Raw genomic sequence first — 13918 nt, 5'->3', positions numbered from 1 at the left:
CTGGAGTGTGCGGGTCACACCACACTGCTCTGCACGCAGCCTGCCCCTCCACAGAGATGCCAGGAGGGAGCATCTGCTGGAGACACTGGCCAGTAGGACTGACCTCTCCAAATCCTGTCCCAGTTCCAGGCTCCAAGGCTGATCTGAGGGTCATCTGAGTCTCCACGAACCTCAGCTTTCAATAAGCGGTAGTTTAGGTAGACACACGGTCCTCATAAGTGAGGCTAGATGGAGCAAGTCCTCAGAGATGCTGTCCAATAAGCAGCCATAAGTCAAGGGTGTCTGTTTAAATGTAAAGTAACTAAAATGGAATAAAATTAAAATTTAAAAAATGTCACATTAGCCACATTTTAAAAAATATTTTTATTGATTTCAGAGAGGAAGGGAGAGAGAGAGAAACATCAGTGATGAGAGAGAATCATTGATAGGCTGCCTCCTGCTGGGGATCAAGCCCACAACCTGGGCATGTGCCCTTGACTGGAATTGAACCTGGGACCTTTCAGTCCGCTGGCTGATGATCTATCCACTGAGCTGGACCAGTCAGGGCACATTAGCCACATCTTCAGGCTGAAGAGCGATGTGGCTTGCGGCCATGGTGCTGGGCAGCGGGGGTTACACACCGCCACCACCGGCATCGCATCCGGTTCCTCTGAGCAGAGCTGCTCTCCAGGGCTGCTCTCCAGAGCCCCGTGAAAGACAGGAATTGCTGCTGAACCAGACCTTGGCCCTGAGGTCACGTCCAACCCGAGAGCCTGGCCTGCTGCCCAACCAGTCTGCCTGTCTCAGGGCAGAAAGAGACAGCACGATCCAGGCCAAATGCTCAGGAAACCCAGCAGCCAAGGGCAAGTGTTTGTGCCAAGATCATTACCTTTTGGATCATTATCTTTTGTGCCAAGATCATTGCCACTGGGCCGCTGAGGAAGAGGCCGTAGGAGGGCGGTGTGGCCTCACACCACCCCAGTGGTCAGCACCACAGACGTGCCACAGAGCTTCATCTGCACAGCCTCCAACTGTTCACCTCCTCACCCAGCCTGGGACTTCTGGGCGAGCTCCAAAAACGAGAAACGAGTGCCTGGGCCGGCTGCCCGCCCAATGCACCGGGGCACGTTCAGGCCTCACCCCATCACTGCCAACTGCTGGCTGTCAGACCCTCTGGAGCACCCCACTGCCCCCGTGCCCATGGATGCTCCCACCTCTGACCTGCTCCCCTGGGACACTCCTTTCCGGCTCCCTCAATCCTCCCTTCCCGGCCCCCGCCACGGCCCGGCTCAAGTTCCACGGACTCCGCCTGGCTTTCCCAGGAAGGAACCCCAGCAGCACAGTCTAGTCTTGTCTGTCGTCCGCTCACCTGTCAACCTAGCTGGCCGGCCTGCAGGCCCTGCTTCAGGCAGTGCCACAGCAGTGCAGTCCCCTGCCCTCAGGGAGTCTTGGATGCACTAGAAACCAGGAGAGTAACTTATGCTCCATGACCTCTGACCCTCTTTTAACCTCATAAATCCATCCCATCAGGAAGCCCTTTGTAAAACTGCCAAGCCACATGGCTTACACCCGTTTTCTCTACTGAATATATGGGAAGTTTATGGCCCTAATCTCATCTCCATCTGTCACAATCTCAGGACTGGTCCCTCCACACTATCACTGTGACCTCATGAGTCTATATTCTGGCAGTAGGAAGAGGAGAGACCACCACAAGGGAAATCAGCCCATGACCAAATTCACCTTGAGCACAGCCATGCATACAGTAGGCATCGGTGACAGGCCTGCACTGAGTGCCAGCGGACGAGCAAGCTGAGTGAGTGTGACGCTGGCGTCTGTCCAGCAGGCAGGCCATACTTTGTCCCAGACTCACCGTGCACAGGTCCCACAAAAATGACGATGAGCTAGAAAATTAACTCAAACTTTAGACCCTTAATTGTCTTTCTTCCAGGCATTTATCCTAATAGAAATATCACTCAAGAGCTATGGAGATTAAATGACACTAAAAGCACATGTAACAAAAGAAAAAATAGATAACTTGATTTTCATCAAAATTTAAAAACTTTTCTGCATCAAAGGACACTACCGAGAGTGAAGAACAACTCACAGGCCGAAACCGGTGTGGCTCAGTGGTTGAGCGTTGACCCATGCACCAACGGGTCACTGATTCGATTCCCAGTTAGGACACATGCCAGGGTTGCAGGGTGGGTGCCCAGTGTGAGGTGTGCACGAGACTTCAATTCTCATCACTGATGTTTCTCTCTCTCCCTTCTTCTCTGAAATCACTACAAATATATTTTAAAAGTTAAACATAGAAAATGACCCAGATAAGCCATCCCTTAGCTATGTGCCCAAAAGAACTGAAAACAGGGGCTCAAACAGATATTTATACAACAGTAAGCACACCACCACACCAGGGCAGCGTTAGTCACAATGAAGGTATCCATCAACAGATGAATGGATAAACAAAATGTGGTATCCTCCTATATGAGAAAAGGCTAACATGCAAATTGTCCCCACAGGTGGGAGTTCAACCGACCGGGAGTTAGACATGCATTGACACCCAGGTGGCGGCAGAGAACATGGCGGCCGCTGATGACTCGGTGCTGGCAGCGGCAGCGCTGCTGGCCCCAATGGGCCCCAACAAGAGCGGGACTGTAGCAGGATGATGAAGCAGGTGAGCAGGTGGCACCAGGCCGATTGCCCCACTGGTCGCCCCACAGATTGACCCTGATAGCCAGCCAGGCCTAGGGACCCTACCTGTGCACAAATTTCGTGTACCGGACCTCTAGTATGCATATAATGTAATATTATTTAGCCTTAAAAAGGAATGAAATTCTGGCCCTAGCCAGTTTGGCTCAGTGGATAAGAGTCTTGGTCTGTGGACTGAAAGGTCCCAGGTTCGATTCTGGTCAAGGACACATGCCTGGGTTGTTGGTTCAATCCCCAGTAGGGGGCATGCAGGAGACAGCAATCAATTATTCTCTTCCATCATTGATGTTTTTTTCTTTCTCTCTCTATCTCTCCCTTCCTCTCTGAAATCAATAAAAATATATATTTTTTTAAATTCTGGGGGGGCAATGGTAAGATATGTACACATATAATACCTTAATAAAAATAAATAAATGCTTGCTAAAAATACAGGGGGGAAATAAATAAATAAATAAGTTCTGTAACATTAGAGGCCCGGTGGAGGAATCCATGCACGGGTGGGGCCCGGCTGGCCTGCCCCAATTGGGGTCTATTGGAGCTGGGCCAGCTGGGGGAGGGGCTGGGGGTGGTCGGCTGAGTGGCTCCGCCCCTGATCGGGGTACAAGTTGGCTGATTGGGGGCCTCAATGCATGTCAAAGCAAGCAGTCATTCCAGTCATTCTGGCATTCCAGTCGCTTGGCTTTTATACATATAGATGCTAGAATATGGATGAACCTTGAAAACTCATGGTAAGTGAAATAAGCCAGTCACAAAAGGACACATATTGTACGATTCCACCTACATGAGGTATAGAATAGCTGAGTCAGAGACAGAAAGTAGATTAGAGGTTTCACGAGGCTGGGGTAAGAAAAGAATGGGGAGTTATTGCTTAAGGGGTACAGAGTTTCTGTTTGAGGTGATGAAAAGGTTTAGAAATAGTGGTGATGATTGTGTAATATACTTAATGCCCCTGAGAAATGGTTAACGGCAAGTTTTACGTTCATCTCTTTTGCCACAATAGGGACAAATACAAAAAGGATTTGTGGCACAGAATACACCTGTCCTCGCCAGGAGGGTAGAGGGCCAGAATCTGAATCCAGAGGGGAGTAAGGCATTCTGGGCCTATACTCTTACTACTACTGTTTTTGAGCAGGAAATTTACAAAACCTAAAGGGTAGCAGAAAGCACAGAGTGAGGCGTGGCCAGGGAGCTCAGCTGGTTAGAGCGTCGTCCTGGCTGCGGGTTTGATCCTCGGTCAGGGTGCAGGCAAGGATTAACCAATGATGCACAAATAAGAGGAACAACAAACTGATGCCTCTCTGTCTCTCTCCCTCTAAAATCAATAAAATAAAAACAAGAACCACCACCTGTTCTCATGGTCCCTTCTAACGCTAGCACTCACCTGGGATACATTAGTTACGTGACCTCGAGGAAAACACTTCACTTTTATCGGTCTCAGTGTGTTTTCAATTATAAACTCACCCTTCCTCCTTCTTCCCAGGGTTGTCAGAAGACCAGATAAGATAAGCCAGGCAGCTGGTATCGTGAACCAGGTTAACCTGAACAAGCTTAACCGGTTAGAGCTCCCGGGAAACAGGTGAGCTCTGCACGCCCATCCCTTTCCTTTCTGCACAGCACCACCTCCATCTACACGACACGTCTGCCTGACTGCCCTCTCGTCAGCTGCATAGAGGCTTGCTGGGGCAGCGACTTCTGACTGCTTTGTTCATTCACTGCCAGACCCCCAGTGCCGGAATGACTGGCGCACAGTAGGTGTTCAGTATACATCTGTGGAAGAAATGAGTTACCAGCTCCTATAATCCATTTCGAACCAAATCAAACACTTTACCACCTGCTACTGATCTACCACTGATACCACAGCCTGGTGACTGAAAAGCCAACAATATGTTCCAATGTCCCCTTCCATGCAGGAAAAGGACTAGATATGGGAGTGGGTGGTGGGAAGGAATTAAGAGCTTCCGGAGAGAAAAGGCACACCGGGAAAGGAAAAGCTTCCAGTGGTGCCAAGCAAGTGACTTTGCAATAACTTTGTTGTTGTTGTTTAAAGTATTGCATGTCTCCTTTTTCGCGATTGACCCCCACCACTCCCACCCCCGTGGGCAAGCCCCCACCGCCCCAGTGTCTGTGTCCATTGCACATAACTCTTTTTTTTTATTAAGATATTATATGTGTACATATCCCATTGCACATAACTCTTGTTGCTTGAAAATAATGCAAGGAAACTACAAAGGCAATGACCTCTCAATTCCAAGAGAGAGCCATGTGATTTCCGAATGCAACTTTTTCAGAAATGAGCTTGCAGCCAAGAGCTTTCTGAAGCCAGAACTGTGGAGAGTAAACCCAATTAAAGCAGCCATTAGTATGCCAATCATGAAAACACAGGAGAAATGGAAAAAATTCCTAGAAACAATGTATTGAAACTGACTCATAAAGAAATAAAAATGCTAACAGACCTTGAAGAACACAGGCTCGAACCGCATGGTCACTTACACTCAGACTTCTTTCAATAAATACACAGGCAGCTCCCGGCACCCCAGGTTTCCCACCTCAATTCAAACCCTGGATTGAAAACAGTATTCTGACCCAAAGTTGAGAAGCCAGGTATGCAGAGGGCTGGCTTAAGATCCACACAGATTTGTGACAGGGGGCGGGGAGGAGTTGGGCACCCCAATCATCGTTCAAGGGTCAACTGTACATACAACAGAATACTGTTTAGCCTGAAAAAGGAATGAAATTCTGACACATGGCACAAGACAAGAACCATGAAGATGTTATGCTGAGTGAAATAAGCCAGTTAGAGAAGGACAAATGCTATACAAAGGCTAACATGCAAATAAACCGGAACCACCCATCGGGTCGCTATGATGTGCACTGACCCCAAGGGGCACGTGCGGAACATGGCGGGCATTGGACGTGTCAGGATGGTAAAGCAGGTGAGCAGGGGGCACCAGACCAAGGCGTGGCGCTGGTTGCTGTGATCCAGGCAAGTCTCTGGTGGTTACTGAAAATTCTTTGCTCCCTGAACCATAGTCCTACGGTGCTCACACCCGCTGCTGGCACCCAGCAGTGCCATCAGTGGGTGCCAGAGGCAGATGCCAGATTGCCCCTCAGGGCTGCTCACCTCGCCCTGCTCCTGATGGGCCATCGGGGCTGGCAGCCCCGCTCGCACCCACTGCAGGCACCAGCACAGTCCCGATCGCTGGGTGCCATCAGTGGGTGCGAGAGGCAGCTGTCGGCCCGATCGCTCCTCAGGGCTGCTCCACCTCCCCCTGCTCCCGAGGGACGATCCAGGCAGCAGTTGCCACCGGAACGGCTGACGGCTGACGGCCCCAATGGATCCCCAATCGATTTGCGCCGTCAGCACTGCATCGGCAGCGGAGCAGGCTGCCCTCAGACAGGGGCCTGGGGTCTGGGCAGGAGGGGACAAGACCCGCTCCTGTGCCCACTGCAGCCTCGTGTTCCCTCCAAGGTGCACGAATTCGTGGGCCCCTAGTTCTATTTATCTGAGAGATCTAAAGGAGTCAATTCAATCACAGAAAGCAGAAGGCTGGTTGCCAGGGGCTGGGATAGGAGGGGGATGGGGTTTGATACTGATATTTAAAAGGTACAGTTTCCATTTGGATGATAAAAATTTTCTGAACACAGTGGTACAGTTACCTACCACTGTGAATGTACTTAACACCACTGAATTGTACATACTTTTTTTTTTTTAACAGTGTATGAAACCTCTTTTATTTACTTAAAGTAGCCTAAAACTTTGCATGTATGTCACACAAGGCTTGATAAGAGAAATAAGCAAATTGAGCAGCTTTGGAAAGCCTTACAGTTTGAATTGTACATTCTAAGTAGTAAATTTTATTGTGTTTATTCTTACAATAAAAAAAAAAAAAAAAAAAAAAAAGACAGGCTGCCGAAACCAGTTTGGCTCAGTGGTAGAGCATTGGTCTGCAGACTGAAAGGTCCCAGGTTCAATTCCGGTCAAGGGCATGTATTATACATTGGTTTCGGGCACATCCCCAGTGGGGAGTGTGCAGGAGGCAGCTGGTCGATGATTCTCTCTCATCGATGTTTCTAACTCTCTATCCCTCTCCCTTCCTCTCTGTAAAAAATCAATAAAAAATATTAAAAGATAAAAAATAAAAAGCAAATGTAAATTTAAAAAAATAAAAATTAAAAAAGACAGGCTATCCTGTCGGCCCACTGAGAGAATTCCTCGTGAAGCCAGATCTCCCGATGGCCTGGGCTCCCTCCCACGGCCACCGGCCCTAACGATGTGGGTGCCCTCTTGTCCTTTGTGCTGACCTCAAACCCCGTCCCAATAACCTGGGCCCTAGACCCGAGTCAGTAACACACGTTCACTCGCTGCTGCTGAAGGGCTGAGAGAAGCCTGAGACTCCCTCGGCCAGGCGGTTTCTGGGGATAACTGTCCGGCGGTGCTGACAAGCTGCCCACAAAAGCAGCCGTCAATCTGGCAAGCTTCCCTCTTACTGCCCCCTTTCCCCGCGCACCACGCAGAAAGTACAGAGGCCAGGCTGACCAGCTGATTTTTTTTTTCTTTTCAGTTTTAAGTTGCAAAGTGGAGTCCCTGTTTCCCCCCCCACCCCACCCCTCACCCATCTAGATAGTTTATGTGTTGTATTTTGTTGCGTTCAGGACAGGGTTTTCATCCATCCAACCAGAGCAGAACCAACAACCTCCATCCCTCCGTTGTCTTTAGGGCCTTTTCCTACAGGTGATCCTGTTAGATCTCAAAGTCATCCGGGGGGATGAATGAGTGTGCGGGGGTTGTTAGGAGGAAAACCGGGGCTCACAGAGGAAGCAGTGTCCCCACGCCCACGGCCCCCAGCGAAAGGGCCAGGGCTTGCACACGGACAGTGTACTTCAGGCTCTCCTCCTTCTTTGACTCCGTTACTTCGGAAAGAGAAAGCAGAGAGGGAATCAGACCATTCTGGTGTCAAAGCAGCAGCAAGGGGGAAAGCTTGCTCGTATGGCGACTAGCCGGCTTAGGAAGTCCATCCCCGAGAAGTCGGCTGGGAAAGAACCGAGCGCCGTCCTCTCGTCCTCAGGCCCACCCTGACCTAGACATGGGCCTCTCCCTCCGGGGTCTCGTCACCCACGGTCCCCGCGGGGCGTCCGGAGGCGGGGCCGCTACTCATGGGATGCACCTGGTTCCGAGTGGATGGCCGGCTGGGGGCCGGGGCAACGGGAGTTTCTGCGCGTCCCGTCGCGAGCCCATCACGCCTACACCAGCCAGACTCAGACGGCCGCTGGCTCCGGAGACCCACGCGGGGAACAGCCAGCAAAAGGGTCCGCGGCGCCCGGACCGCGGCCCGGCCGCCCAACCTGCGCATGCTCCGCCCCGTGCGCGTGCGCGCCCCCGGCAGCGGCCTTCCCCTAGGAGTTCCCAGCCCCCTCGTCCCGGTTCCGAACGCTGGCTCCCGCAGCCACGCCCCTCGCGCCCCCTCCATCCCCCGCCGCACTCCTCACCTTGCGCCCGGTCTTCTCCCGTAGGGCCTTCAGCCGTTCCTTCCGCCGCAGCGCTTCTTCCTCTAGCCGGCCCACACCGGCGGCAGGAGCAGCCATCTTGCCCGCCGTCAGTCTCACACTGCGCAGGCCCAATGAGTAGATGGCGTTCACAGCCAATCCGAGGACGAATCTGAGAGAGCAGGAAGTCCTGAAAGCCAATCTACGTTGAGTTGCTATAGAAGGGCCCGCCCCCTCCCTCCCCTACGACTCGCCCAGCCGGTAGGGGGCGGGCATAGCGTGAGGCGTTCACCGTCAATCAGTGAGAAAGCAGCAAGTGGAATCAGACCTGAGTGAAGGAGAACAGAGCGCGTCGATCGCTCAGGTTTTGCTTAAAGCTCTAGCCACAGCTCGCTCCACGCCGGCCACTTGGAGAGCGCTGACCCAAACCTTTGTGCACGTGTTCTGATTCTTCAAGGCTCCAAAGCCTTCAAGAAGCCTTCTCTGACTCGCCACTCCGACCCCAGCCTAACAAGAGGTCTACCTCTCCCTTTGTGTTCACCATCAGTGGCTCTTGGGGTTGTCCATGGGCCCTTAGGCCCTTCTATGTCCACTCTCAGCTCAGACAAAGCCTGTGCCATGCAGGCCTTGCCTGGATGGCAATTTCCCTGCGGGGTCATGGATGGTCCTCTCCCATCTCTCCAACACCCTGGAATGGAAAAGTACCTGGGGTCAGACTACCCAGCCTGGAGAAGGGCAATCCCCAACCTGGGCCCCAAGGAACCCCTAGAGCTTAGTCCCTGAGAACTGAAGGGAGAGTTGGTTTGGCCTCGACGGCACTAGGTGGCCACCAGGGCCCTGCTCCTGGTAGGCTCTTCCCTGCATTAATCAGCGTGCCCTGACAACCGAGACCCCTTTGGCTAAAGTGAAGATCTGACATGTTGGGGTCCCCAGAACTCTATCTTCCCCCACCTGGGAAAACAAATGCCACTTGGCCACAGATCCCCCCCACCCTGCTCTCCCAAACGACCTTCTTGACCTCACTGACCTGGGCCTTTTGTCTCCCTATCTCCTGCATCAGGTGGGGTGCCTGGTGTGCAGGTGGCAGATACTCAAGAAATGGCAGCTCAGTAGTAGGATGGTCCGGGCAGGAGAAAAGGCCAGCGTAGAGGGCTGCCCAAGAAGCCAAGAGGACAGAACAGGATGGGGATGGGAATGGGGACAGAGTCTGTCTTCCAAGGTCTAGGGGCTCCAGACTGGTCAAGTCCTACACCCTCTCTGGGCCCCACAAACTCCCCCCCCCTCCAGCCCCGACCAAGGGCCTGGCCCCTCCTCAACACCAGAGGGCCCCTCACCTCCCAAACCAGCCGGGAAGGTTGGTGGACAGAAGCCCAGGATGATGGTGGCCCAGCGAGGCGTGAGTCAGGCCTCTTGTCCCTGTTCATGTGCCCCTGGCTGCCCAGGTCGTCCCACCTTGGCCCCTCTGGGCTCCCATTTCTCCTGCAAAACAAAGGCATGAGGCATGCCTCTAACCTCTTAAGGTTAAAGAATTCGAAATATGTGAAGTAAGTGCTGAACCTGGAGCGGCTGTGCTTCCACCGGCGCACCCAGGAGAGCTTGGCTAACTCTCCCAGGGACCTGCGCCCCCCCCCCCCCCCCCCGTGGGATGAGGGGACTGCTCTCCCAGGGGGTCCCTTCAGGCTGTCCTGCTGCTCTGACCCCCATTCTGCTCCACCAACAGTCCATGCAGAGAAGTGGCACTTGGGCCCCAGCTGGCTTGGCTCAGTGGCTTGGCTTCTGGAGGCTCAACCTGCGAACTGAAGGGTCCTGGGTTCAACTCCCCTTCAGTCCCCATGCCCGGGTTGTGGGCTCGATCCCCAGGAGGGGACCTGTGCAGGAGGCAGCCAATCAATGATTCTCATTATTGAAGTTTCTCTCTCCTCCCTCTCTAAAGTCAATTTTTTTAAGTGGATTTTTATTTTTTTAAGAGTCCTCGGTCTGAAAGCAGCCCCTGCGCGCGGTCAGCTCCACAAGTGGTCGCCATAGTAACTGTCACACTTGCTGGTGGAAGGACCCTGGGCACTGCCCGCGGCCGCAGCGCCGTCCCGCACCCGCGAGCCTCTCCTTTGCACAAACGGTGGCGAGGCCAGCCCGGCAGGCTGCGTCCGGGGGTGTCCAGACCCAGGACAAACGGGGAACGCCTGACCCCGACATTCATGGGGCTCGGCCCTGGGGGCGGGGCTGCGGCACCCCGCGGCCGCCCGGACCCAGGCCCCTCCTCCGCGCTCCCCGCCCCGCGTTCGGTCCCCGGAGAGGCGGGGCGCGGGGCGCCGAGGGCAGGAAGCGGGGCGGCGGCCGCGAGGAGAGCGCGCAGATCTGAGGCTCCGCGGGGCCGGGACGGCTTCCCCCGGAGTCCCCGCCGCTCCGTCCGGACAGACGTCCGCCGCCCATGGGCCTGGCCGCGGGCAGCCGGCGGGCGGCGCGGAGGAGGCGGCGGCGGCAGGTGGCGCGCAGCGGGGCCGGAGCCGGGCCGGGCCATGGCCGCCCCGGAGCGACTCTGCGAGCTGTGGCCGCGGCGCCGCACGCAGGTGAGCCGCCCGCCCCGCCCGCGCCCACCGGGTCCCAGCCCCGCGCCCACCGGGTCGCAGCCCCGCGCCCACCCGCTCCCAGCCCCGCGCCCACCGGGTCGCAGCCCCGCGCCCACCCGCTCCCAGCCCCGCGCCCACCCGCTCCCAGCCCCGCGCCCACCCGCTCCCAGCCCCGCGCCCGCACCTGCTGCATCTGCGCCTGGAGCCGCCAGGGCCGCCGGGACACGCGCAGGGGAGTCCGGCCCCGCGCACCGCGTGCGCCTTACCCCTGGGAGAACGCCTCGGGGTGGGCCCCTCGGGAGACCCTGTGGGGGGGACCGCGCCCCCACATCTACAAGCGGGGAAACTGAGGCTGGGAAAGGAAAGGGAGAGGGCGGGGAGGCTGGGGCTGCATGTGGCCCGGCCCCTCCCGCAGGTGTGGCCCCGGCGCCCTCGGGTCTGAGTGAGCTGGGGGGGGGGGGGGTAGGAGGGGGTGCAGCCGGGCGTGCCCACCGCGGTGCCCTCGGACGCCAGCCCTTGCCCGGGGGAGGGGCCGCGGCGAGCGCCCCTTCAGCCCACGCGGGGCTGGCTCGGTCCAGGCGGAAGACACGGTGCAGAGCGTGGGGCAGGGGCCAAGCTGGGAGGGAAGTTTGAAAGAGATGGAGGAGCTCCCCTTCCCGCGGAGCTCCCGTCTGGTGTCCTGTCCCCGAGGCCGCCTCCAATAATGGCTTCGGAAGGTGAGGTCCCGGCAGAGCTGAGAACCCGGGGTTCCTCACTCTGTCCGGTGCACACAGCCCCGCAGCAGGAGGGCTCCCCGGATACTGCCCCCTCCCTCACCCAGCACCAGCCTCCCCCCTGCACCTGCTGGCATCTCGCTCCTGGCTCAGGTGTGCCCCGGACACAATGGGCTATTGTGCCCCTGATCTGGTCACTGGGGAAGTCGTGCTCAGATCAGCCGGCCTCCGTGACGAGGCTGGAGGACAGGCCGGCGTGGGGGCCCCAGGGACCTGGAATCCAGGCCACGAGGGCCACAGCTTCTGGAGGCCAGTCCGGTGGCGAGAGGGCGGGAGGTCGTGTATGGATGGAAGCTGGTCCTTCTTTGATGTGCCCAGGGCAAGCTCTGTGCACAGCCTGGACCCTGCAGAGGGGTGGCCAGTAGGACTGGTCCGGGCCCGAGCAGGCTGCTGCGTCCCTGGCCCCATGGGGTCCCCCAGCCTGCCTCCATCTCCGCAGGCTGGTCTCTGTGAGGGATCGAGGATCAGAGGGACACCTGCCCTGGCCCTCACGCCTCTCCTGCCCGGGGCCAGGCAGGTCCTGGGTCCTCGGTGTGTCCTGGGACCAGTGATGAAACTGAGGGATGCTCATGGAGGGTCCCCAGGCCGGGCACCCCCTCTAGATGAGCTCAGCAATGGTCAGCCCCCTGTTCCCTCAGGAGGTGTATCTGTGCCCCCCGCCCCCCCACCCCCAGCTCCTCACCTCACAGGGCAGGCCTGGGGCACAAGCTGGCTGGTTGCGGCCTTAGAAGCCTGGACAAGCCAGGGGCAGCCGGGGCCTGGCAAACAAACCCAGGATGTGAGTGTGGACTGGGAGCCAGGCGGGGCCGGGCTGCCGGAGAGGAAGCCCGTACCGCCTTCCTGCCCACTCGGTGCTGCTCCTGCTCCGGGCGGGCGGGCCGGGGAGGCCCTCGGCTGTGCCTGTGCCGCCCTGAGCCGGCTAGGGGCCCAGCGGGTGTGCTTGGGGGTGGGGAGGGGGAAGTGAGGTAAAGGGTTGAACTGATAGAGGGTGTGAATAGGCCCCGGAGCTGGCGGGCCACCCAGCCAGAGGCTCCCAGCACCTGCGCCCCTCCCTTCAGCAGGGAGAGCTGACATCAGCTGGCAAACCTGTTTCCCCAGTTGTGGGTCCTGGCCCGCCCTGGGGAGCAGCCCCTGCTGCCCTTCCTCTCCCCTCACGGATCCCAGGTCCAGACCCACCCATGGCCCCCACCCCGCTCAGCACGGGGCTACTCGTGGGGGGGGGGGGGAAGGGACTGTGGGTGCTCCTGCAGGAAGGAGCCACATCATCAGTCTGAGGTCCCTCAGTGGAGACACCAAGGCAGGGTCACACCAAGGTCAGCAAATAAGTTTGGGGCAGAGGTCGGGCCGGCCTCCGGCCTGTGTCTTTCCACCTGTCCCCTGGGCGGGGGCTGCACAGGCTGTGTTCTTCCTCCCGTCCCAGACCAAGCCGGGCCTCAGCCCAGGGTCCCCACGGTCACCTCATTGTACTTGCTACTCCGGGCTCCGCAGCGCCTCACATGGGGTGGGTGCTCCTTGGTCCAGCCAGTGGCTGGACAGAGAGAGCCACAGCGGTGGCCAATCAGGGAAGCCGGGCCAGAGGAGGCTGAGTTTGGGCCGGAAGGGCTTCAGGACTGCAACAGCAGGAGCAAGAACGGGACAGTGGAGTGAGGGGGGCCCGGGGGCAGGTGGGGGCATATCCAGAGGAACCCACCCACCAGGGCTTCCCCGGGGGAGGGCGAGGGGAAGGGGGCAGCACCCAACAGGCCAGCAGCAGGGCAGCATGGAAAGTTTATGCAAAATAACATGCAAATGAACGGCCCCTTTTCTGCTGGAGCAGGACTGTCCCTCAAAGCCCCCAGGGAAAAGGAACACTGTGGGGGGTGGGGGCACCTGAGCTGAGGGCACTCAAGGTCACAGAGGTCAGGATGGGACATACGTTGAGATTACAGGTGGGGGGCCCAGGTTGAAGTCCCCAGTTTTGCCTCTGAGGACTCAGGGGTCCAGGGAGGTCAGGTCAGAGGTTGGCTGCACCTTGCTCTGCCCACCCCTCTCAGATTGGCGACCTCATGGAAACCTGGCGAGGTCCTCTGGGACCTTAGCTGGGTCCTATGCTTTCCTGTGCCTCAGTTTACCGTCCTCCATTGCCAAGGCAACCGAAGGGGCGGGGCTGAGGTGTTGGGGAGAGTAGCAAAGCCCAGGGGCTGGTAATCCCTGGGGTTGTTATGGCAACTGGGGAGCTGATATGGAATTGTGGGGTCCCCATGGAAACAGGTCTGTTACTCTGGGGACCCTGGAAGGAAATTCCTGGTTTCCATGGTGACAGGACAAGGGTGAGATTAAGCCCCGGGTGGGGTGTTATGGAGACCAGCAGGTTCACCCCTTTCAAGATCCCCTCCCCAAGGAAAGGAGGAACCTGGCGCTGTCCCC

General features: G+C 57.1%; 2 protein-coding genes across 2 annotated transcripts in view; one reads left to right on the top strand and one right to left on the bottom strand.

Annotated features, from left to right (window-relative positions):
* CCDC12 (coiled-coil domain containing 12) overlaps positions 1 to 9646 on the bottom strand; it is a 33882-nt gene extending 24236 nt beyond the window's left edge. The window contains exons 1-3 of the mRNA XM_084901694.1: positions 9507 to 9646; positions 8501 to 8860; positions 8176 to 8362 (exon numbers count right to left, since the gene is read on the bottom strand). Coding sequence (XP_084757820.1) covers positions 8176 to 8271 — 96 coding nt within the window. The 5' untranslated portion in view covers positions 8272 to 8362; positions 8501 to 8860; positions 9507 to 9646. The remainder of the gene's footprint in view (positions 1 to 8175; positions 8363 to 8500; positions 8861 to 9506) is intronic.
* Positions 9647 to 10477: 831 nt separating this feature from the next.
* Positions 10478 to 13918, top strand: part of NBEAL2 (neurobeachin like 2) — a 30402-nt gene continuing 26961 nt past the window's right edge. Inside the window, 1 exon segment of the mRNA XM_084901676.1 lies at positions 10478 to 10739. Within this exon segment, the coding sequence (XP_084757802.1) occupies positions 10689 to 10739 (51 nt within the window). The 5' untranslated portion in view covers positions 10478 to 10688.

This window comes from Pipistrellus hanaki (genome assembly GCF_964339955.1).
Source record: "Pipistrellus hanaki genome assembly, chromosome: 13".
In the NCBI taxonomy this organism is placed as follows: Eukaryota; Metazoa; Chordata; class Mammalia; order Chiroptera; family Vespertilionidae; genus Pipistrellus; species Pipistrellus hanaki.
Note: the sequence above shows the minus strand (reverse complement) of the source record. Positions and strands in the feature narration are given on the sequence as shown.